Genomic DNA, 23,810 nt, shown 5'->3' with positions numbered 1-23,810 from the left:
AGTACTACAAGTTTCACTTAGCATATCATGGGTCTTACTTTCAAAACTAAACAGTTCTTAATTGCCTTTCTTCATAAACTTTATTAGAAATGCTTACCTGGTTATTTTTTATTTCTTGAGTTAGATGGGTTTATTGTGGAATATATATTTACATTGGAGTAGTTACAGAAGTTTATAAAATAGCATTTTTTTAACTGAGCATCCATCCGTGGCTTTGATATTACTTGCTCAGAGAACTTAGAACATTTGAGGAAAGAATTAATCCAAAACAATGATTCTTACATTTTTAACTTTGAATAGTAATAGAATAAGTTATTCTGTTTGTGTGTGTTTTTTAAACTAGTAAATACTTGAATAAACTTGTATGAATGAATTCAGATTTCTTGGTTGTAGCAGACATTTTCCCCCAATACCCTGCTGGCTATGTTAAAGTTGCTATTCAGATAATTTTTGTTTGTTTGTTTGTTTAAACGTTCTTTAGTTTTCTTGTGCCTAAAAATGGCATTTCTCTTCATACAAGTATTTTTGAATCTCCTTTTCCATACTGAGATTAAAATTTGAAGTTCTTTTCACATACATTAAATTACCTACTTGGTTTCACCTATAAATTGACTTAGTGCTGAAAACTCTATTTTAGTTTCCAGAGAAAATTAGAATTTAAAGAATAAATGGCTTGTTAGTTACTAGCTTAGATTAGAAAGTAGTGAGAGATTCTGCTTTACGCTATATATAGCAAGGACACATCTCGTTTAAACAGCTATCTCATTCCATCCTCTTTATTGGATTTTCTTTTTGTATATACATTTTTGTAATACATTTTTGATAGTATATTTAGAATTTTTATGTAGTGTACTTTAGAATTAAAAGAGTGCCATACTGAGGTTGGAAATTATTAGGAATTGAATATTTTAAAAATTGCATTTTGAAGCATCTTGCAGTTAAATATATTTTCTTATTTTAAGAAAGTAGGATGATTTTGTTTCTGGTCTTTTTAATAAATGTATTTTATACTTTTGGAAAATATAACTTCTGAACTTAAGAGCTGCGTGAAATATACCAGAGAATCTTTATTGGGAACTGTCACACTTATTTTAACAAATTCAGATTTATGTTTAAAGTAAACTGGGAAAGGAAATAGCAGGGAAGATAATTAGTATTTTACTCAGAGGGTGGGGCTTAACAGCTTTTCTCATTTAGTTGAAATTTCTGTTAGGAGGCAATGTGCAAACACTTACTTTTTGGTAATTCCTCATAGCTCTATATATACAGGTAAGTTTATGCTGTTTAAAAAGCTTTTAGCTGGCTATAGAGAATAGTTGGGGTTTGAGGAGCATTATATTTTAGGTAAGTTCAGAATACGTACTACGTAAGAATAAGCATTTTAATTGTGCCAAGATCTTTGGTTTGAAAAATCAACCAGGAGATACTGTTGTCCAGCAGCTTGTCAGTCTCATTCATTGGTTGGTATAAACATTTGTCCCAGTGCCTCTAGAGCACCTCTCTGAGGAGTTTTCTTTCTCTTCCTTACAACATTGTGAATAATCACCATGAATATAAGAACCATTACTGTTTGATAGCCTCCTTAAAAGGGATTTCTTTATTGAGGGCTACAATAAATATGCTTATTCACTTTGGGCTGCTTTTAAATTCTAAATTAATTTTTAAAAAAATCCTTAAGGTAGGTAATCTCTCAATTGTTCATTCTGTATATACATCATGAATTTTAACTAGATTTTCTATTTTCCTTCAATTTTAGAAAGTGAAATTATTATTGACGATGGACAATTTGGAATCCACAGTAAGTGAGACTGAGTTTTGAAAATTTTTATTCACATGGTTGAGATGTTACCTTACATTTCATTAGAAACAGCACAGGGAAATATGACAGAGTATGATATTGAAAATAGAGACTAGAAGACTAGATCCAAAAAACAAATGCATTCTGTTAAATAATAGTTTCTAGTTTAATTATTATTATTTTGGGCCATGCCACGTGGCTTGTGGGATCTTAGTTCCCGAATCAGGGGGATTGAACCCACACCCCCTGTAGTGGAAGCGCAGAGTCCTAACCGCTGGACCACCAGGGAATTCCCTCCAGTATACTTCTTATGCTTTAAAATTTTATTTATTTTTTAGTTTTTATTTGGCTGGTGACTTTAGGTATATGAATTAATATAATTAATTTAAAAGTATTGTACTTAACTGTTACTATATCATCACTTAACACTACTGGGTTTGAAAATGATGTTAATTGTCCTCAACATTTAAAGTGTGAAATGTTACTCATAAGCTACGTTTGTGCATTCTGTGTTTGTATGTGCATTTATAGTAAAATCAAGACTAAGTAGCAGAATGTTCTAGTAATTGTGGCTGAGTATTTTAACAATTAATTTACAGTGGAATATGCATTCATACACTTTCTGCATCAGTAAATACTTTATCCTAAGGATTCAAGTTTTTTCTTCAGTGACTGGAATTCTCACAGTGTATCAGCATTATCATGCTAAACTGCATTTTCATTTTAGATATTGTACTGTAGGAGCCAAAAGGTGTAAAGGGGGTGGACAGAACGTGTGCTCGCATTGACTGTGAACCAGAGATAATTGCTCGTAACCAGTTTGCATTCCTGTTGAGTACAGGAAGGAATAGGGCCTGAATGTTTTGGTTGTGGTTTTACTAAGTACATATGTTTAGCCACTTTAGAAATGTACATGCTTTTGCAGTATTTGAGCAGGAATTTCACTTATTTTTCTTGATTTTGTTTGGGATTATTTCTATCACGTCATAAGGTCGTCTAACATACTCGAATAGTTTCATTTAGCGTTTTAGAGACGACACAAAATTTATGCTACATGTTTTGGAGAGCTTTTTCAATGGAGAAGTTGTTTTCTCATTTCTTCAACTGTAATGATGACATTAAATCCTTCTATTATATGTTAGTTACTATGCATGGTTATAAACACATGGCATTTCTTTCGTCATCTGTTGCTGTTGTCGTCATCTTCCTAAATTCAGCTTTAGTTGGCCTTCAGGATAGAAAACCATTTTTCCAACTCTGTCCATTTCTGAAAACAGTTTAAAATTAAGAGATGGTAGTGGTTTCTCTTCATGTATGAAATTTGATAGTTATGAAATCATACCTAAGGAAAAAAGTTTCTTGATTTTTTTATTTTTTGAAGTCCTCTTGATGAAGAACTTAGGTCCAAAACAGTTGTCAGCTCCCTGGTATTTATGAAAATGTTATTACCTTTGTTAGTAAGAAACTTCAAGTTAAACAGTGCTAACACTGTTATCACAATCATGCAGTTTATCTATGGCAGAATATGTAAATGGAGAATACATTTGTTTTGTTATTACCACCTCATATCTCCACTGCCAGCACTAGTGGAATAACTAGTTTCAGCTGAATATTTCATGTGAAGCTTTGGAAGTGTAGTAGTGATCCACTGCCAGTGGAACAAATGCTAGGTTAGAAGCCGTCTTGGAATATCTATTCTTTCTGAGATAGATTTGTATTACTTCAATAGTATATTCAACAAGAGTATTTTAATTTACTTTAGTGCTAAAGTTTGGCTAGTTGTTAATGTTCATTTAACTTTTCCCGCCTACTTGATATAAAAGTTCTTTGTCAATGACAAGTAAGACTACTTATATATTTGCTTTGGAGAGAAATACCAGTGATAGCTAACCTGAGTATATTAAACTGTGAATGTGAACTAGAATTGTCAATATATATTGTACTTATTGGATTGGCTTTAAAAATGTGTATATTAATTACTGTTCTTCATATTTACTTTGCCAGATGGTGTTGAGACTCTGGATTCTGGATGGCTGACGTGTCAGACTGAAATCAGATTACGTTTGCATTATTCTGAGAAACCTCCTGTCTCAATAACCAAGAAAAAATTAAAAAAATCTAGATTTAGGTATGACCATGTGTATTTGTTACTTAGGCTATTTATTTTCACTAATGCTGTAGATTTCTGATCCATCTGGTTATATCCTTTATGTGTATAAACTAAGAAAATAGCACACAGATAATGTCAGATTTTCTAATAAATGCAGTGTCTTGTGAGAGTGAACTGCTTCCCTGCCTGCAGATTGCTACAGTTAAATGTACTTATGTTAGTCTTAATCTCCAAATTGGAAACCAGAAAATTTTGTTTTTACTTAGGTAAGTGACTTCTAGGCTTATGTATCTTTGTAGTTTCTACCATTTAAAATTTCTTAGTGTAGCAATAAATATTTTGTTTTAAAATTGACGTAACAAAATGATTTTGTGCTAAATGAGGGGAGAATGGCATGAACAAAGAAAAATGATTGTTGGAAATATACTTCAGTGTCCTAAATTTCCCGGTGGCTTGAAAACGAGAAACTTTTTCGTTAAGGAGGTCACAATTACCATAGCAGTTCCAGATTAGTTTAATTTTAATCTTAATTTAAGAAGACTTAGATGTCAAGCTTTGTATAAATAACAAAATAGTAAGTAACTTAATTTTTCTGTAACGTCACCATGTATATCTTTGAGTGAACTGATTTCTCAACGACGGAGGCAGCCCTATCATTTGAATATTTTAACTTTGGGACTGAGAGTTCTAAGTCTTGATACGTTATGTAGCTTTTTCTGACAAAATGTCAGGGCTGGGTTGAAAGGGCCATTTTCAGTAACTGAAGTAATTAATAGTAATACTTATTATCTTCAGAATGAAATTGATAATGATGTTGCAGTTTGTAAATCCATAAATGTTTTACAATAACTGCTGAAAATATTATAGTACTTACCTATACCGATAATAAAATACATAAGGGAAAGGGTGGGTAACACTTCACAGTCCTTTCCATTGGCTATTCTGTGAGTAAAGAGTGTTGGGTGTACCTTGCCTCTGTTCATTAACTTTTCTAGGCCTCTGCTTTGCTTCTGAAAAACCTAGGTAATTGGACCACGTGGCTGATCTGCAAGATCCGTTTGATCGCAGAGATTCTCTAACCAGTTAGTCATAAATAACTGAATATTTTATTTACATGTTAAAAGAAGCAAATAAATTGTGTTAACTGCTGTAAAGTGTTTTATTAGCATAAGACCTTGAAATAAAGGTAGCAGTAGAAGATAAAGCCTTGGTTGGTTGGGCTTATTAGGATTTTTTTTTTCTTTGACTGTAATTAAGAAATTAATAGAGGGAATTCCCTGGCAGTCCAGTGGTTAGGACTCTGTGCTTCCACTGCAGGGAGAACAGGTTCGATCCTTGGTTGGGGAACTAAGATTCTGCATGCCACGGTGTGGCCAAAAAAAAATTAATAGATAATTAATGGGGTTCTGATTGGATTGTACATGCATACTGAGTCCTGTACTGTTCTTGTTTATATAGTAATTGAGTGTTTGTATATATTATTGTATTGCTTAGGCTTACACTGGAAGATTTTTATAACCATACTTAGTTGGGCTCTACAAATTAAGTGACTGATTCCTACTGAAATAATTGCACATAGCTAGAAACCGATGTTTGTTTTGACCATCTTTTTTCCCCCAAATTCATATTATTGATAGGTTAAGCCTTCATTGGCTAGAAAATAAATTTATCTGCAGGTTTATCAGGACTTTTAAAAACTTAGCAACAGCATTTAAATTTTAAATAAAACACTAGACATGATGTTTTATCTCATTACCACCATGTTTTCAACAACACAAGTTTCTCTTTCGCTTGATTCCACCAGAACTTGGAAAGCAATGTTACTTACTATAAACTGTAACATTTATATAGCTATTTGAGTAAAACCTTTAATATTTAGTTCATTTAGAACTAAATTCTTTCATAGATCCCTTTAAACTTGATTTTTGGGGGGAGGGATAGATGCACATTGCTATTTGTAGATTAGCCGTTTTTGTTTTTTTTTTTTTTTTGGCTGCGGCATGTGGGATTCTAGTTCCCTGACCAGGGATCAAACCCCTGCCCACTGTGTTGGGAGCGTGGAATCTTAACCACTGGACCACCAGGGAAGTCCCTAGAATAGCCATTTTTAATCTTCCATTCCTTCCTTGTTTGTTCATTACTATCCACTTGTGGTCGCTTTTCATATGTCCTGGTAGAGAATGTTTGTTCCTTCAGGCTCACCAACAAAATCAGTTGTTCAGAACTGTTCCTAAGAGTTTGGAGAGAAGAGATGATCATTTTTGTTTGGATTATTAAAGTGGTGCTACTTTTGGTTTTACAGTATGATTACAAAACATTATTACTAATTGAATAACCTGTGTTCATATCCCCTCTGGAAGGTTTCAGAGTGTGTGCCTATGAGGCAAGTCTGCACAGTGGTTGAAGGCAGCAACATCATTCGGAGAGAGCAGGCCTCACTGATACAGTTCTGTTACTTGTATTATTAAGTGGATCTCATTTAAATCTAGAAGGAAAAGTTTTCCTAGCGCAGCTGTATTCTATACAGTAACATTGCTTTACATCACTGGTATTAAAGTTGTTTAATCTATGTACATTCCAGTTGGTGCAAGAAATATTCTAGAATTGAGTTGACTGTTTGGCATTACAAGTGCTCTGTGCAACTAATCGCTTCTCATTGGGAGTAAACTAGTCTTTGTGACCCAATAGCTTGGGTAACTTGTCTTTTGTTTTCATTGCTGTGGAGTCTATAAGAGTTTTAGACTCTTGGTTTATTTTTTTTTTCATTTGTTTCATTAGAAAGGTACATACATATAAATATACACACATAAAAACCACAAATACATGCAAATATATATATTTAATACAATAGTTTTCTTTAATGATGTACTGTTCACAAAGTACGTGGACTCACTGTGGAGAGGAGAAGAAAGAGGAAATTTAAAAATTTACAACTACCAACTCAAACAGCCTTTTAATGCACACTAACAGAACATGGTTCAAATTTGTACTTGTTTTATATATATATTTGTGAAACTTCTCATAAGAAATTGAGATAGCCAATTATAAATGGATAATAGTAAATGCCCTTTTAGATTCTTTTAAAAAACCTAAAGAATTAATGAAAACAGCCTTAGGCATAATGAGCATTTATCTCATTTTAATACTTTGCAGAAATGTGTGGGGATAAAAACATCACTATTTTATAAAATATAACTAATGCCTGAACCTGTAGTATGTGTAGTCTGTGTAATATTTTTATTTGAGGGTTTAGCATATACAAGGAGCATTTTAAAATTTAATGTTTTGGTAACATTTATATGGATTTTCCTTCTTTTTCACTTTTTGCATTTCATTATTTTTTCCTTTTATGTAGGGTAAAGCTGACACTAGAGGGTCTGGAGGAAGATGACGATGATAGGCTATCTCCCACTGTTCTTCACAAAATGTCCAATAGTCTGGAGATATCCTTAATAAGCGACAATGAGTTCAAGTGCAGGCATTCACAGCCAGAGTGTGGGTATGGCTTACAGCCTGATCGTTGGACAGAGTATAGTATACAGACAATGGAACCAGATAACCTGGAACTAATATTTGATTTTTTTGAGGTGAGTGTATTTCACTGAGGGGGGTGAGAGACAATGCAGAGAAGAGCTTATTTTTACATATGTTTTGATTTTTATCGTAGTTTAATTTGTGTAAATGCATGATTCATACAACTTTTTAGATGTTTACTCCTCTATACATGTTAGCAGATTTTAAAAACGCAAGAGTTGACAGATTCAGGTACTATTAAAATTATAATTGAGAACTTCAGAATTGATGTTTTCAATAATTTTTCTTTGTCTTTAATTTTTGTCAATTTGATTACTATGTGTCTCAGCGTGCTTCTCCTTGGGTTTATCCTGCCTGGGACTCTCTGTGCTTCTTGGACTTGGATGGCTATTTCCTCTCCCATGTTAGGGAAGTTTTCCACTATAATCTCTTCAGATATTTTCTCGGCTCCTTTCTTTCTCTCTCCCTTTCTGGGACCCCGATAATGTGAATGGTGGTGCATTTAATGTTGTCCCAGAGGACTCCTGGGCTGTCTTCATTTCTTTTCATTCTTTTTTCTTTATTTTGTTCCGTGGCAGTGAATTCCACCATTCTGTCTTCCAGGTCACTTATCCGTTCTTCTGCCTCAGTTATTGTGCTATTGATTCCTTCTAGTGTATTTTTCATTTTAGTTATTGTATTGTTCATCTCTGTTTGTTTGTTCTTTAATCTTCTAGGTGTTTGCTCTTTAATTCTTCTAGGTCTTTATTAAACATTTCTTGCATGTTGTCGATATTTGCCTCCATTCTTTTTTCGAGGTCCTGGATCATCTTCACTATCATTATTCTGAATTCTTTTTCTGGAAGGTTTCCTGTCTCCACTTCATTTAGTTGTTTTTCTGGGGTTTTATATTGTTCCTTCATCTGGTACATAGTCCTCTGCCTTTTCATTTTGTACATAATCCTCTGCCTTTTCATTTTGTCTGTCTTTCTGTGAATGGGGTTTTCATTCCACAAGCTGCAGAATTCAGAATTGATGGGGTTTTTTTTTTTTTTTTTTTTTTTTTTTTTTTGTGGTACGCGGGCCTCTCACTGTTGTGGCTTCTCCCGTTGCGGAGCACAGGCTCCGGACGCGCAGGCTCAGCGGCCATGGCTCACGGGCCCAGCCGCTCCACGGCATGTGGGATCTTCCCGGATCGGGGCACGAACCCGTGTCCCCTGCATCGGCAGGCGGACTCTCAACCACTGTGCCACCAGGGAAGCCCTAGAATTGATGTTTTAAATCAAGACCAGATGTCTTGATGTCTGTGTCTATTCTAAATATAAATGAATTGTATCCAGAGGGGCTTCCAAGGATAGAGGGAAGAGCAGGCTGTGTAACTCTTGGTGGCAAACTGATGTAACGGGCATGATTGAGTCCTTTATGACTGAAGTCTGTGGTTTATTGAAGCATTTTATAAGAATTCATTGTAACAGTGGACCCATTTTTGCAGCTTTACTTGATATTATAAATATGTAAGAAAAAATAGTTGCTTTTAAAGTTGTGCCAGGTTCTTCAGAATCTGTGCTGCCAACTTCCCAGAGCTGCTTGTGCCACTTCACACTAGAGCTCTCTGCTCATGGTCTGTTCAGCTGCTCCTCACGAATAACACTGTGTCCTCCCCTGAGGTCCTGGCTCTTTGGTGTTTCCACTCTCATTTCCACTAGATTAGAGTTTAGCTTTCTGAGAGTAGGGAATATTCCTTGCCCAACAGTAGCACCTAGCCACTGTTTCTTAAAACAGCAAAATTCAGGATGGATTAGAATCCAGTAAGTAACACTTATAATAAAGTTATAACCTTATACTTAGATCTTGCCTAATTAATAAGATCTATGAGACTTTTATTCTAAAAATATGAGGTTTTGGTTGAACATTTCCTTGTTCTTTTAGTACCTACCTCTTAATAATCTTTCGAGCAGCCTAACTTCCCTTTCATTTGGTTAGCAGTTTTGGAAATACAAATTTATTCATAGACTAGGCGGATGAAATATGCTGTATAATCTCAAAGTTGAGTATTCAGTGTCCTATCCCTCTGTGTCATCTGTGTAGATGCATTTTTTAAGAATAAAATATACATTAAAAGTCACTACAGGTATATCTTAGTCTTGGAATGTAAAAGTACTTAGAAACTTTCAGTCTGAGCTTTATATTTGCCTAATACATGTTAGAGGATCAGAAGTGCACATCAACAGTTTTGATCAATAAAGTAACACATAAAATCTTAAATATACTATATACTAAATATCTTTATATACTAAAAGAAAATGTGTTACTCATTACAACAAAGCTATCTAAATTACCTGAATATAAATTTGGTTGTGTTTCTTACTGATCTTCCTCTATAGATTCTGAGTTGATTTTAAAGGGTGTCTTTTGATCTTTAAATGGAAAATACTGAAGTATAAGAATTTGGGTTATTCTTAACCTCATTTTTCAGGAAGATCTCAGTGAACACATAGTTCAGGGCGACGCTCTTCCTGGACATGTGGGTACAGCATGCCTCTTATCATCCACCATTGCAGAGAGTGGGAAGAGTGCTGGAATCCTTACTCTTCCCATCATGAGCAGAAATTCCAGAAAAACAATAGGCAAAGTGAGAGGTAAGCCTGGAGAAGCAGGGTGACCCTTTACAAATAAGCAGGTTAAGTTAGGATTTTAATTAGTTTCAAATTGAGCTTTTGAGAATGGTAAAGAATTAACTTAATAAGTTGTTTTAGAATATGAACAAATACAATAACAATAAGGACATATCTAATTTTCTGGAAGCTTTAATTTGAATGTGTTTTGACTTGATTTCTATTTGATCGATTGATAAAGCTGTTTTGAGTGGTTTTTAAGTGTAATTGAGTTCGTCATAGCCTTTTTAATTGTCTTTATTTCCCTTCCCCCTTTTTTTCATATGAAAGTTGACTATATAATTATTAAGCCGTTACCAGGATATAATTGTGACATGAAATCTTCATTTTCCAAGTATTGGAAACCAAGAACACCATTGGATGTTGGACATCGAGGTGCAGGAAATTCTACAACAACTGCTCAGTAGGTTGAATATTTGAGTAGTACTAGCATTTGGTAGCTCATGCTTGATAAGGTTAAATAAGTTTGACCAACTAAACGGTCAAAACGATCCTTATAATTATTACCCTGGGATTTAAATGTAATTTGGTAATTGGGCTTTCCAGTTCAAATTAATTAGAGACTAACTCTCTTGTAAGATTCTGGTCTTTTTAATATTCTGCTGAATTGATGAGAGAGACATTAAAACTAGAAAGCCAGGAGGGGAGAGCTTGATACAGTCAGCCTGATGACATCAGTGTGTCTGTGTTGTGGTCCTGACTTTCAGCATGTTGTTCTCTTAGAGTCTTAGTTTCCTCACCGGTTCTCAGTACAGTTTCCATACTTTCACCCTGTTGGTATGTCTGCCTTTTCCCACCCTTCCCTGGTCTGCCAGTATCAAGTCACCTGAGGCTTCAATGCAGGGAGCAAGTTTCTCCACTACTTCATGCCCATTGCAAAGGATTGTTTTCCTTAACTGGTCACCTCACTTGGGGAGGTATGGGGTGGTATAGGATATGTCTGTATTCAGCTTGTAAATATCTAAAATTGTTAGAGCTTGATTTATGGAATGAATGCACACACCAACCAAGTGATGGTCACAGTCTTATTTTGGGGATGGCAGAGTTAGCCTCAAAATAGAGAATAAGTACTATGTCCATTGTTGAAAATGTAGTTGACGTCTTTACTAAGTTTATCTTTTCTATAGTAGTGATAACTATATTTCTATATATTTATTTTCTTTCAGGCTTGCTAAAGTTCAAGAAAATACTATTGCCTCTTTAAGAAATGCTGCTAGTCATGTAAGTGAATCTCTCTTTCTTTAAACAACTTTGGACTGATGGTCCAAAGAGAGAAAAGTAGAGAAATGTAGGTCTGGAGAGCCTCCTTCAGTCTCCATTAATAGGTTAAAAGGGAGACTTCATGCTTTTTCTGAATATATTTCTAAGTGAAGATAAAGCATTTCTAGGCATTTTTATTTAGATTCATGGTGAAGATTGGAATAGAATAAACAATAGAATCCTAAGCATCCTCTTAAAAATTAATTAATTAATTAGAAGTATAGTTGATGTATATTCTATAAATTACTGCTATACAATATAGTAATTTAACAATTTTTAAAGATTATTCTCCATTTATAGTTATTATAAAATATTTGCTGTATTCCCTGTGTTGTACAATATATCCTTGTAGCTTATTCTAAGCCTAATAGTTTGTACCACTTAACCCCCTACCTCTTTATTGCCCCTCGTCCCACCCTCCCTCTCCACACTGGTAACCACTAATTTGTTCTCTATATCTGTGAGTCTGTTTCTTTTTTGTTATATTCATTAGTTGTTATGTTCTTTAGATTCCACCTAAGTGATGTCAGTATTTGTCTTTCTCTGACTTATTTCACTTAGCATAATACCCTCCAAGTCCATCACACACACACACATACCTTCTTTATCCATTCACTTAGGTTGCTCCCATATCTTGGCATTTGTAACTAATGTGCTGTGAACACTGGAGTGCATATGCCTTTTCGAATTAGTGTTTTTGTTTTCTTTGTATACTCCAGAGTGGAATTGCTGGATCATATAGTAGTTCTCTTTTTAATTTTTCGAAAAACCTCCATACTGTTTGCCACAGTGCCTACACCAGTTTACATTCCCATCAACAGTGTAGGAGGGCTCCCTTTTCTTTACATCCTTTCCAACATTTGTACTTGTGTTCTTTTTCATGATAGCCATTCTGACAGTTGTGAGGTGATAACTCATTGTAGTTTTGATTTGCATTTCCCTAATGATTAGTGATGCTGAGCATCTTTTTTTAAAAAAATACTTATTTATTTATTTGGTTGCACCAGGTCTTAGTTGCAATAGGCAGACTCCTTAGTTGTGGCATGCGAACTCTTAGTTGTGGCATGCATATGGGTTCTAGTTCTCTGACCAGGGATCGCACCTGGGCCCCCTGCATTGGGAGCGTGGAGTCTTAACCACTGCGTCACCAGGGAAGTCACTGAACATCTTTTCATGTGCCTGTTGGCCGTCTGCATTCCCTCTTTGGAAAAATGTCAGTTCATTTCTTCTGCCAGTTTTTTACTTGGGTAGTTGTTTTTTTTTTTCTTTTTTTTTTTTTTTTTTGCGGTATGCGGGCCTCTCACCGCTGTGGCCTCTCCCGTCACGGAGCACAGACTCCGGACGCACAGGCTCAGCGCCCATGGCCCATGGGGCCAGCCGCTCCATGGCATACGGGATCCTCCCAGACTGGGGCACGAACCCACGTCCCCTGCATCGGCAGGCGGACTCCCAACCACTGCGCCACCAGGGAAGCCCGGTAGTTTGTTTTTTTGATGTTGAGTTGCATAAGCTTTTTATATATGTTGGATATTAACTCCTTATGAGTCATAATCACGTGCAAATATTTTCTCCCATTCAGTAGGTTCTCTCTTCATTTCGTTGACGGTTTGCTTTGCTGTGCAAAAGCTTTTAAGTTTAATTCTGTCCCATTTGTTTGTTTTTTAAGCATCCTTTTTTTTTGAGATAACATTTTAAGTGTTTGAGGCATGAAAAACATTCCCCATTAAGCACTGCATTTCATCAGTTGAATTACTATGCTCATTTAGATACTCACTTTGGAAATAATGTTTACAGAAGGATTTGATAGTGATTTTTTTTTTTTTCTGCGGTATGCGGGCCTCTCACTGTTGTGGCCTCTCCTGTTGCGGAGCACAGGCTCTGGATGCACAGGCTCAACGGCCATGGCTTATGGGCCCAGCCGCTCCGCGGCATGTGCGATCTTCCCGGACCGGGGCACGAACCTGTGTCCCCTGCATCGGCAGGCGGACCCTCAACCACTGCGCCACCAGGGAAGCCCTGATAGTGATTTTATGTAACACTCTTTGGAGTCTGTCAGTTTGCATCCTGTATACCAACTTGATTATGTTGAATTTCTTAACTCCTTTTATATAATTATTCAGAGATAGTCCTTTTTTTTTTTAGCTTTCAGTTTTTTCAGCACCTGAAACTTGACATTTTTAATCAAGAACCTGCGTTATTTCCCCCCACATTCCACTATACCTCAAGTTAAGCCTCATGTTCTCAAGTTAAACTAAGGGGAAAATGGAGGAACATCTCATTTTATTTTGGTTTTTTTCCAGTGTCCTCCACATGCCTTAAACTTAGCCTTTTTTAAAATAGTTCACCAAATAAATTTGATTTGTCATATGTTTAACTTTATCACTTATATGAGCAAACATCTAAAACATACTTTTTTCATATTTTAATATCTATAAAATTGGGTTAGTTTTACAGCTGTTTTAGCTTGTCATGGTTTGATTAGCATTGTTTTTTCTCCCTCTTAGTGGTATATAAAATAATGATGCATTTTGTATTTCATGACATATTTGATTATCATAATTATTTTAATGTTTAAAAATGTTAATAGTGGATAGTTCTATCTTTGTATTGAAAAGATATTAAATCTGTGAGTATGTTGTGCTGTAGGTCATTATTTGGAACCAGTTTTAGTTCATTGTAGCTAAGTAATCTAAACGTAGCTTTATTAGCTGTCAACACATGAAGATCCCTGATAAAGAATTTTTAGGATCTCTGCTTTTTTGTTTTTGTTTGTTTGTTTGTTTTTTGTGGTACGCGGGCTTCTCACTGTTGTGGCCTCTCCCGTTGTGGAGCGGACACGCAGGCCCAGTGGCCATGGCTCACGGGCCTAGCCGCTCCGCGGCATGTGGGATCTTCCCGGACCGGGGCACGAACCCGTGTCCCCTGCATCGGCAGGCGGACTCTCAACCACTGAGCCACCAGGGAAGCCCTAGGGTCTCTGCTTTTTGAGAGAGGATTTCATTAAGCCCTTTTCTTCTATTGAAACCCTTTGTACTCTTATGGATCTTATGTTAGTTATGAAAGGCCAGTTTGATTTAATGTTAAAGACATCTTTGAAGAGATTCTGGTTATTATTGGCTTATTTCTTAAAGCTTGCTCACACATGAGTTTTTTCTTTTTTTTTAACTGTTGGCTGCGCTGCACGGCATGCGGGATTAGTTCCCTGACCAGGGATCGAACCCACACCCCTGCAATGGAAGCGCGGAGTCTTAACCACTGGATTGCCAGGGAAGTCCCTTACACATGAATTTTTAGATCAAGTTTTACCTCTTAGTAAATTTATCTTTCTAAAGGATGGTGATCATGTAAAATTAAACTTTTAAACTGGAAAGCTGTAATTTCTTTTAATCATTGCAACTATTTAGGGGACATAGGGTTTGTTCTCTTTGGTAAAAATGATTTGTGTCATTGTCTTGTTGACAATAGAAGTAGCTAAGCTTATTTCCTGCTTCAGAAGTCATTGAGGAAGTAGGCTCCTTTGGTTCTAGTCTCTGATCCATATGTACTGAAAAGTTGAGCATCTTCCTTGACCTAAAGCCTAGAGTAAGGGATGGAAATGTGTCCATCCATTCTTATACAGCACTTCTCTGGGCCATAGACACATACAGAATCCTCAAACTTTGTATTCTTTGATCCCAGCTGGCTTTCTTTTAGTGAATGCACAAATTTGTATGTCAGTTTATGTTCTCAGCCTTATTTGGATTAATTCATATGTCATGATGGATCTGACTTAAGTCGAACTTGTGTCCACCTTTCTTCTGTTTAGGCTTCTATTAGGAAATTTGGCATGTGCATCATTCTTGTTGCCCATTTTGCTTTCTCTTTCTTTTCAGCAGAAGTTATCGTTTCCTCTTTAATCTGATTATTGAGGTTTTATTAAGAAAGGTTGTAAAGTGCGCTGCTCAAGTGCACCAAGGAGCAGAGAAACTGAAGCTTATTCCTGTTCCCACCTCCCCGTTGAGGTTCCCCTGTCCATCTGAGGTGTGTAAGGGCAGTGAGGTGTGAGGTAGCCATGCTTCAGGTGCCATGTCTGCTAATAGCAGTAGCAGAGGTGACACTGGTGGAGGCTGTCCACTGCCACAGAAGGGCCCCAGGGTATGTTCGAGTAGGATCAGAACCCATTTTTTTGCCAGGAAAAAATTGCTGTGCTATTGCAAAAAAGAAATTATAATTGTTTTAAAAGAAGAAGTTACCTTTTAGGAAAAGCTTGAAGGACAGCATTAAATAATTCATGAAGAAGGTTTGTGTGTACAAGTCTGTAATTTTATGGTGAACAATAAATTTCTCATGTTCTTATAGTTTTAGATGTATCGTGGGCCAGATAACATTTTTCAAATACTTGTTTCTTTTATTTCTGTCAGGGTGCAGCCTTTGTAGAATTTGATGTACATCTTTCAAAAGATTTTGTGCCTGTAGTGTATCATGATCTGACCTGTTGTTTGACTATGAAAAAGGTATGTAGAAATTCCTTTATTTCAAACTCTTACAGTTAGACAATAGGTTTTAAAACTAGGAAGTTTTGTATACACATACTATGCCATTTTACATAAGGGACATGAGCATCTGTAGATTTTGGTATCTGTGAGGAGTCCTGGAACCAATCCCCTGCAGATACTGATGGATGACTATATATTTAATTATTTATTTAGTAGAGTTGGTTAGTTCATTTTCTTAGGGAATTACTGCCAATTCTTTCCTCTCTCAAGCTCCTTCCTACAACATCAAGAGAGAGGGAGGAGTCAGGAATTAATTTTCTAGAGTATTTTCTCTGTATGGCTGAATTTTCCTTTTTTTATGTTATTTAACAAAAAGGATATTACATGTGATTTCTGTATCATTCTGCCACTGTCCCTCTGTTGAGGTAGGAAAGGAGGCTCTCAGAGTGTTTGTTGTCAGGCTCCTTTCTATTTTTGCTTCAAGCTTTTTCTCAAGTTAATAGGCTTATATGATTTGACTAGTGGGAAGAGCCATAGTGAAAAATAAAATTGGAGAAGTGCTTCAGAGCCAGATAGTGGAGAGCCTCAGGGGTTTAGACTTAGGAGCTAGGGACTTCTTTTGAAAGACTTTTGAGCCAAGTAGGGAAATGTTGAGAAGTAAACTTTCAGATGAATGTTTTGATACCTGATGTAAGGACAACTTAAGAGGACAGAGACTAGAGACAAGGGGGGTGGAAATGTGGGCCAAAACTTAAGACAAGCCTGAACTGGAGTAGAGACGGTGAGAATGGAAAAGAGGGCATGATAGAGGAGAAAGTCCAGAAGGAGATTTGAAAAAGCATATAATTTCTATAAAATTATAATTACTGTTGTACAGAAATAACTGTAATAATTATATAGTATCTGGACTTCAGTATACAGGTTAACCAAGTGATTTCTCAGGGACTTAAACTAGGAGGGTCCTTTAAAACCCTTTTCTTTGGCATTTTCTTTAAAACTGTGTTGGGTATCATTTTCCATTGTGTTGATCTAAAGTTAAGGCTGGGAAAACTCACCTACATGTGGGAAAATGGATTAGAACATTCTCTAACACCATATATAAGAATAAACTCGACTTCCGGGTAAGATGGCGGAAGAGTAAGATGCGGAGATCACCTTCCTCCCCACGGATACACCAGAAATACAGCTACACGTGGAACAACTCCTACAGAACACCTACTGAATGCTGGCAGAAGACCCCAGACCTCCCAAAAGGCAAGAAACTCCCCACATACCTGGGTAGGGCAAAGCGGAGAGATCCCCACACAGAGGATTGGTGCCGAGCGGCACTCACCAGCCCGAGAGGCTTGTCTGCTCGCCCGCCGGGGCGCGCAGCGCTGGAAGCTGAGGCTCGGGCTTCGGTCAGAGCGCAGGGAGAGGACTGGGGCTGGTGGCGAGAACTCAGCCTGAAGGGGGCTAATGTGCCACAGCTAGCCAGCAGGGAGTCCGGGAAAACTCTGGAGCTGCCGAAGAGGCAAGAGACTTTTTCTTCCCTCTTGGTTTCCTGGTGCGCGAGGAGAGGGGATTAAGAGCGCTGCTTAAAGGGGCTCCACAGATGGGCGCGAGTCGCGGCTGAAAGCGCGGAGCCCAGTGACGGGCGTGGGACGCTGGGGCTGCTGCTGCCGCCGCCAAGAAGCCTGTGTGCGAGCGCAGGTCACTGCCCACACCGCCCTTCCGGGAGCCTGTGCAGCCCGCCACTGCCGGGGTCCCGGGATCCAGGGGCGGCTTCCCTGGGAGAACACACGGCGCGCCTCGGGCTGGTGCAACGTCACGCCGACCTCTGCCGCTGCAGGCTCACCCCACACTCCGTGCCCCTCCCTCCCGCCCGTCATGAGTGAGCCAGAGTCCCCGAAGAGGCTGCTCCTTTAACCCTGTCCTGTCTGAGTGAAGAACAGACGCCCTCCGGCGACCTACACGCAGAGGCGGGGCCAAATCCAAAGCTGAGACCCAGGAGCTGTGAGAACAAAGAAGAGAAAGGGAAACCTCTCCCAGCAGCCTCAGAAGCAGCGGATTAAAGCTCCACAATCAACTTGATGTACCCTGCATCTGTGGAATACATGAATAGACAACACATCATCCCAAATTGAGGAGCCAGGAGTCAGTGCTGTGCCTCTGAGGTGGGAGAGCCAACTTCAGGACACTGGCCCACAAGAGACCTCCCAGCTCCACATAATATCAAACGGCGAAAATCTTCCAGAGATCTCCATCTCAACACCAACACCCAGCTTCACTCAACGACCACCAAGCTACAGTGCTGGACACCCTATGCCAAACAACTAGCAAGACAGGAACACAACGCCACCCATTAGCAGAGAGGTGGCCTAAAATCATAAAAAGTCCGCAGACACCCCAAAACACACCACCAGACGTGGACCTGCCCACCAGAAAGACAAGATCCAGCCTCATCCACCAGAACACAGGCACTAGTCCCCTCCACCAGGAAGCCTACACAACCCACTAAACCAACCTTAGCCACTGGGGACAGACACCAAAAACAACGGGAGCTACGAACCTGCAGCCTGCAAAAAGGAGACCCCAAACACAGTAACATAAGCAAAATGAGAAGACAGAAAAACACACAGCAGGAGAAGGAGCAAGATAAAAACCCACCAGATCTAACAAATGAAGAGGTAATAGGCAGTCTACCTGAAAAAGAATTCAGAATAATGATGGTAAAGATGATCCAAGATTCTATTTCCCAGATCCAAAATCTTGGAAATAGAATAGACAAAATGCAAGAAACAGTTAACAAGGACCTAGAAGAACTAAAGATGAATCAAGCATCGATTAAAAACACAATACATGAAATAAAAAATACTCTAGATGGGATCAATAGCAGAATAACTGAGGCAGAAGAACGGATAAGTGAGGTGGAAGATAAAATAGTGGAAATAACTGCTGCAGAGCAAAATAAAGAAAAAAGAATGAAAAGAACAGAGGACAGTCTCAGAGACCTCTGGGACAACATTAAACGCACCAACATTCGAATTATAGGGGTTCCAGAAGAAGAAGAGAAAAAGAAAGGGACTGAGAAAATATTTGAAGAGATTATAGTTGAAAACTTCCCTAATATGGGAAAGGAAATAGTTAATCAAGTCCAGGAGGCACAGAGTCCCATGCAGAATAAATCCAAGGAGAAATACGCCAAGACACATATTAATCAAACTGTCAAAAATTAAACACAAATCATATTAAAAGCAGCAAGGCAAAAACAACAAATAACACACAAGGGAATCCCCATCAGGATAACAGCTGATCTCTCCGCAGAAACTCTACAAGCCAGAAGGGAGTGGCAGGACATAATTAAAGTGATGAAGGAGAAAAACCTGCAACCAAGATTACTCTACCCAGCAAGGATCTCATTCAGATTTGATGGAGAAATTAAAACGTTTACAGACAAGCAAAAGCTGAGAGAGTTCAGCACCACCAAACCAGCTTTACAACAAATGCTAAAGGAACTTCTCTAGGCAAGAAACACAACAGAAGTAAAAGACCTACAATAACGAACCCAAAACAATTAAGAAAATGGGAATAGGAACATACATATCAATAATTACCTTAAATGTAAATGGGCTAAATGCTCCCACCAAAAGATACAGATTGGCTGAATGGATACAAAAACAAGACCCATATATATGCTGTCTACAAGAGACCCACTTCAGACCTAGAGACACATACAGACTGAAAGTAAGGGGATGGAAAAAGATATTCCATGCAAATGGAAACCAAAAGAAAGCTGGAGTAGCAATTCTCATATCAGACAAAATAGACTTTAAAATAAAGACGACTAGAAGAGACAAAGAAGGACACTATATAATGATCAAGGGATCGATCCAAGAAGAAGATATAACAATTGTAAATATTTATGCACCCAACATAGGAGCACCTCAATACATAAGGCAAATACTAACAGCCATAAAAGGAGAAATCGACAGTAACACAATCATAGTAGGGGACTTTAACACGCCACTTTCACCAATGGACAGATCATCCAAAATGAAAATAAATAAGGAAACACAAGCTTTAAATGATATATTAAACAAAATGGACTTAATTGATATTTATAGGACATTCCATCCAAAAACAACAGAATACACATTTTTCTCAAGTGCTCATGGAACATTCTCCAGGATAGATCATATCTTGGGTCACAAATCAAGCCTTGGTAAATTTAAGAAAATTGAAATTGTATCAAGTATCTTTTCCGACCACAGTGCTATGAGACTAGATATCAATTACAGGAAAAGAGCTGTAAAAAATACAAACACATGGAGGCTAAACAATACACTACTTAATAACGAAGTGATCACTGAAGAAATCAAAGAGGAAATTAAAAAATACCTAGAAACAAATGACAATGGAGACACGACGACCCAAAACCTATGGGATGCAGCAAAAGCAGTTCTAAGAGGGAAGTTTATAGCAATACAATCCCACCTTAAGAAACAGGAAACATCTCAAATAAACAACCTAACCTTGCACCTAAAGCAATTAGAGAAAGAAGAACAAAAACATCCCAAAGTTAGCAGAAGGAAAGAAATCATAAAAATCAGATCAGAAATAAATGAAAAAGAAATGAAGGAAACGATAGCAAAGATCAATAAAACTAAAAGCTGGTTCTTTGAGAAGATAAACAAAATTGATAAACCATTAGCCAGACTCATCAAGAAAAAAAGGGAGAAGACTCAAATCAATAGAATTAGAAATGAAAAAGGAGAAGTAACAACTGACACTGCAGAAATACAAAAGATCATGAGAGATTACTATAAGCAACTCTATGCCAATAAAATGGACAGCCTGGAAGAAATGGACAAATTCTTAGAAATGCACAACCTGCCGAGACTGAACCAGGAAGAAATAGAAAATATGAACAGACCAATCACAAGCACTGAAATTGAAACTGTGATAAAAAATCTTCCAACAAACAAAAGCCCAGGACCAGATGGCTTCACAGGCGAATTCTATCAAGCATTTAGAGAAGAGCTAACACCTATCCTTCTCAAACTCTTCCAAAATATAGCAGAGGGAGGAACACTCCCAAACTCATTCTACGAGGCCACCATCACCTTGATACCAAAACCAGACAAGGATGTCACAAAGACAGAAAACTACAGGCCAATATCACTGATGAACATAGATGCAAAAATCCTCAACAAAATGCTAGCAAACAGAATCCAACAGCACATTAAAAGGATCATACACCATGATCAAGTGGGGTTTATTCCAGGAATGCAAGGATTCTTCAATATACGCAAATCAATCAACGTGATACACCATATTAACAAATTGAAGGAGAAAAACCATATGATCATCTCAATAGATGCAGAGAAAGCTTTCGACAAAATTCAACACCCATTTATGATAAAAACCCTGCAGAAAGTAGGCATAGAGGGAACTTTCCTCAACATAATAAAGGCCATATATGACAAACCCACAGCCAGCATCGTCCTCAATGGTGAAAAACTGAAACCATTTCCACTAAGATCAGGAACAAGACAAGGTTGCCCACTCTCACCACTCTTATTCAACCTAGTTTTGGAAGTTTTAGCCACAGCAATCAGAGAAGAAAAGGAAATAAAAGGAATCCAAATCAGAAAAGAAGAAGTAAAGCTGTCACTGTTTGCAGATGACATGATACTATACATAGAGAATCCTAAGGATGCTACGAGAAAACTACTAGAGCTAATCAATGAATTTGGTAAAGTTGCAGGATACAAAATTAATGCACAGAAATCTCTGGCATTCCTATATACTAATGATGAAAAATCTGAAAGTGAAATCAAGGAAACTCTCCCATTTACCACTGCAACAAAAAGAATAAAATATCTAGGAATAAACCTAACTAAGGAGACAAAAGACCTGTATGCAGAAAAGTATAAGACACTGATGAAAGAAATTAAAGATGATACAAATAGATGGAGAGATGTACCATGTTCTTGGATTGGAAGAATCAACATTGTGAAAATGACTCTACTACCCAAAGCAATCTACAGATTCAATGCAATCCCTATCAAACTACCACTGGCATTTTCCACAGAACTAGAACAAAAAATTTCACAATTTGTATGGAAACACAAAAGACCCCGAATAGCCAAAGCAATCTTGAGAACGAAAAATGGAGCTGGAGGAATCAGGCTCCCTGACTTCAGACTATACTACAAAGCTACAGTAATCAAGACAGTATGGTACTGGCACAAAAACAGAAAGATAGATCAATGGAACAGGATAGAAAGCCCAGAGTTAAACACACGGACATATGGTCACCTTATCTTTGATAAAGGAGGCAGGAATGTACAGTGGAGAAAGGACAGTCTCTTCAATAAGTGGTGCTGGGAAAACTGGATAGGGACATGTAAAAGTATGAGATTAGATCACTCCCTAACACCATACACAAAAATAAGCTCAAAATGGATTAAAGACCTAAATGTAAGGCCAGACACTATCAAACTCTTAGAGGAAAACATAGGCAGAACACTCTATGACATAAATCACAGCAAGATCCTTTTTGACCCACCTCCTAGAGAAATGGAAATAAAGACAAAAATAAACACATGGGACCTAATGAAACTTAAAAGCTTTTGCACAGCCAAGGAAACCATAAACAAGACCAAAAGACAACCCTCAGAGTGGGAGAAAATATTTGCAAATGAAGCAACTGACAAAGGATTAATCTCCAAAATTTATAAGCAGCTCATGCAGCTCAATAACAAAAAAACAAACAACCCAATCCAAAAATGGGCAGAAGACCTAAATAGACATTTCTCCACAGAAGATATACAGACTGCCAACAAACACATGAAAGGATGCTCAACATCTTTACTCATTAGAGAAATGCAAATCAAAACTACAATGAGATATCATCTCACACCAGTCAGAATGGCCATCATCAAAAAATCTAGAAATAATAAATGCTGGAGAGGGTGTGGAAAAAAGGGAACACTCTTGCACTGCTGGTGGGAATGTGAATTGGTACAGCCGCTATGGAGAACGGTATGGAGGTTCCTTAAAAAACTACAAATAGAACTACCATATGACCCAGCAATCCCACTACTAGGCATATACCCTGAGAAAACCATAATTCAAAAAGAGACATGTACCAAAATGTTCATAGCAGCCCTATTTACAATAGCCCGGAGATGGAAACAACCTAAGTGTCCATCATCGGATGAATGGATAAAGAAGATGTGGCACATATATACAATGGAATATTACTCAGCCATAAAAAGAAATGAAATTGAGCTATTTGTAATGAGGTGGATAGACCTAGAGTCTGTCATACAGAGTGAAGTAAGTCAGAAAGAGAAAGACAAATACTGTATGCTAACACATATATATGGAATTTAAGAAAAAAAATGTCATGAAGAACATAGGGGTAAGACAGGAATAAAGACACAGACCTACTAGAGAATGGACTTGAGGATATGGGGAGGGGGAAGGGTAAGCTGTGACAAAGTGAAAGAGTGGCATGGACATATATACACTACCAAACGTAAGGTAGATAGCTAGTGGGAAGCAGCCGCATAGCACAGGGAGATCAGCTCGGTGCTTTGTGACCGCCTGGAGGGGTGGGATAGGGAGAGTGGGAGGGAGACGCAAAAGGGAGGGGATATGGAAACATATGTATATGTATAACTGATTAAATTTGTTATAAAGCAAAAAAAAAAAAAAAAAGAATAATCTCAAATTAGATTAAAGACCTAAATGTAAGACCAGATACTATAAAACTCTTAGAGGAAAGCACAGGCAGAATGTTTGACATAAATTGCAGCAATATTTTTTTGGATCTATATCCTAGAGTAATGGAAATAAAAACAAAAATAAACAAATGGGACCTAATTAAACTTTAAAGCTCTTGCACAGCAAAGGATACCATAAACAAAACAAAAAGACAACCTACTGACTGGGAGAAAATATTTGCAAATGATGCTACTGACAAGGGA

At 37.5% G+C, this 23,810-nt stretch overlaps 1 protein-coding gene across 4 annotated transcripts in view; it reads left to right on the top strand.

The window, feature by feature from the left end:
* Positions 1-23,810, top strand: part of GPCPD1 (glycerophosphocholine phosphodiesterase 1) — a 67,632-nt gene that overhangs the window by 19,924 nt on the left and 23,898 nt on the right. For all 4 annotated transcript variants that reach the window (XM_081256395.1, XM_081256396.1, XM_081256397.1 and 1 more), the window contains 7 exons: positions 1,757-1,798; positions 3,803-3,926; positions 7,264-7,495; positions 9,898-10,060; positions 10,367-10,499; positions 11,263-11,317; positions 15,757-15,849. In XM_081256395.1, the coding sequence (XP_081112521.1) occupies positions 1,757-1,798; positions 3,803-3,926; positions 7,264-7,495; positions 9,898-10,060; positions 10,367-10,499; positions 11,263-11,317; positions 15,757-15,849 (842 nt within the window). The remainder of the gene's footprint in view (positions 1-1,756; positions 1,799-3,802; positions 3,927-7,263; positions 7,496-9,897; positions 10,061-10,366; positions 10,500-11,262; positions 11,318-15,756; positions 15,850-23,810) is intronic.

Source organism: Mesoplodon bidens (assembly GCF_964165515.1).
Source record: "Mesoplodon bidens genome assembly, chromosome: 15".
In the NCBI taxonomy this organism is placed as follows: domain Eukaryota; kingdom Metazoa; phylum Chordata; class Mammalia; order Artiodactyla; family Ziphiidae; genus Mesoplodon; species Mesoplodon bidens.
The sequence above is the reverse complement of the archived record's forward strand: the minus strand, read 5'-3'. Positions and strand labels throughout refer to the sequence as shown.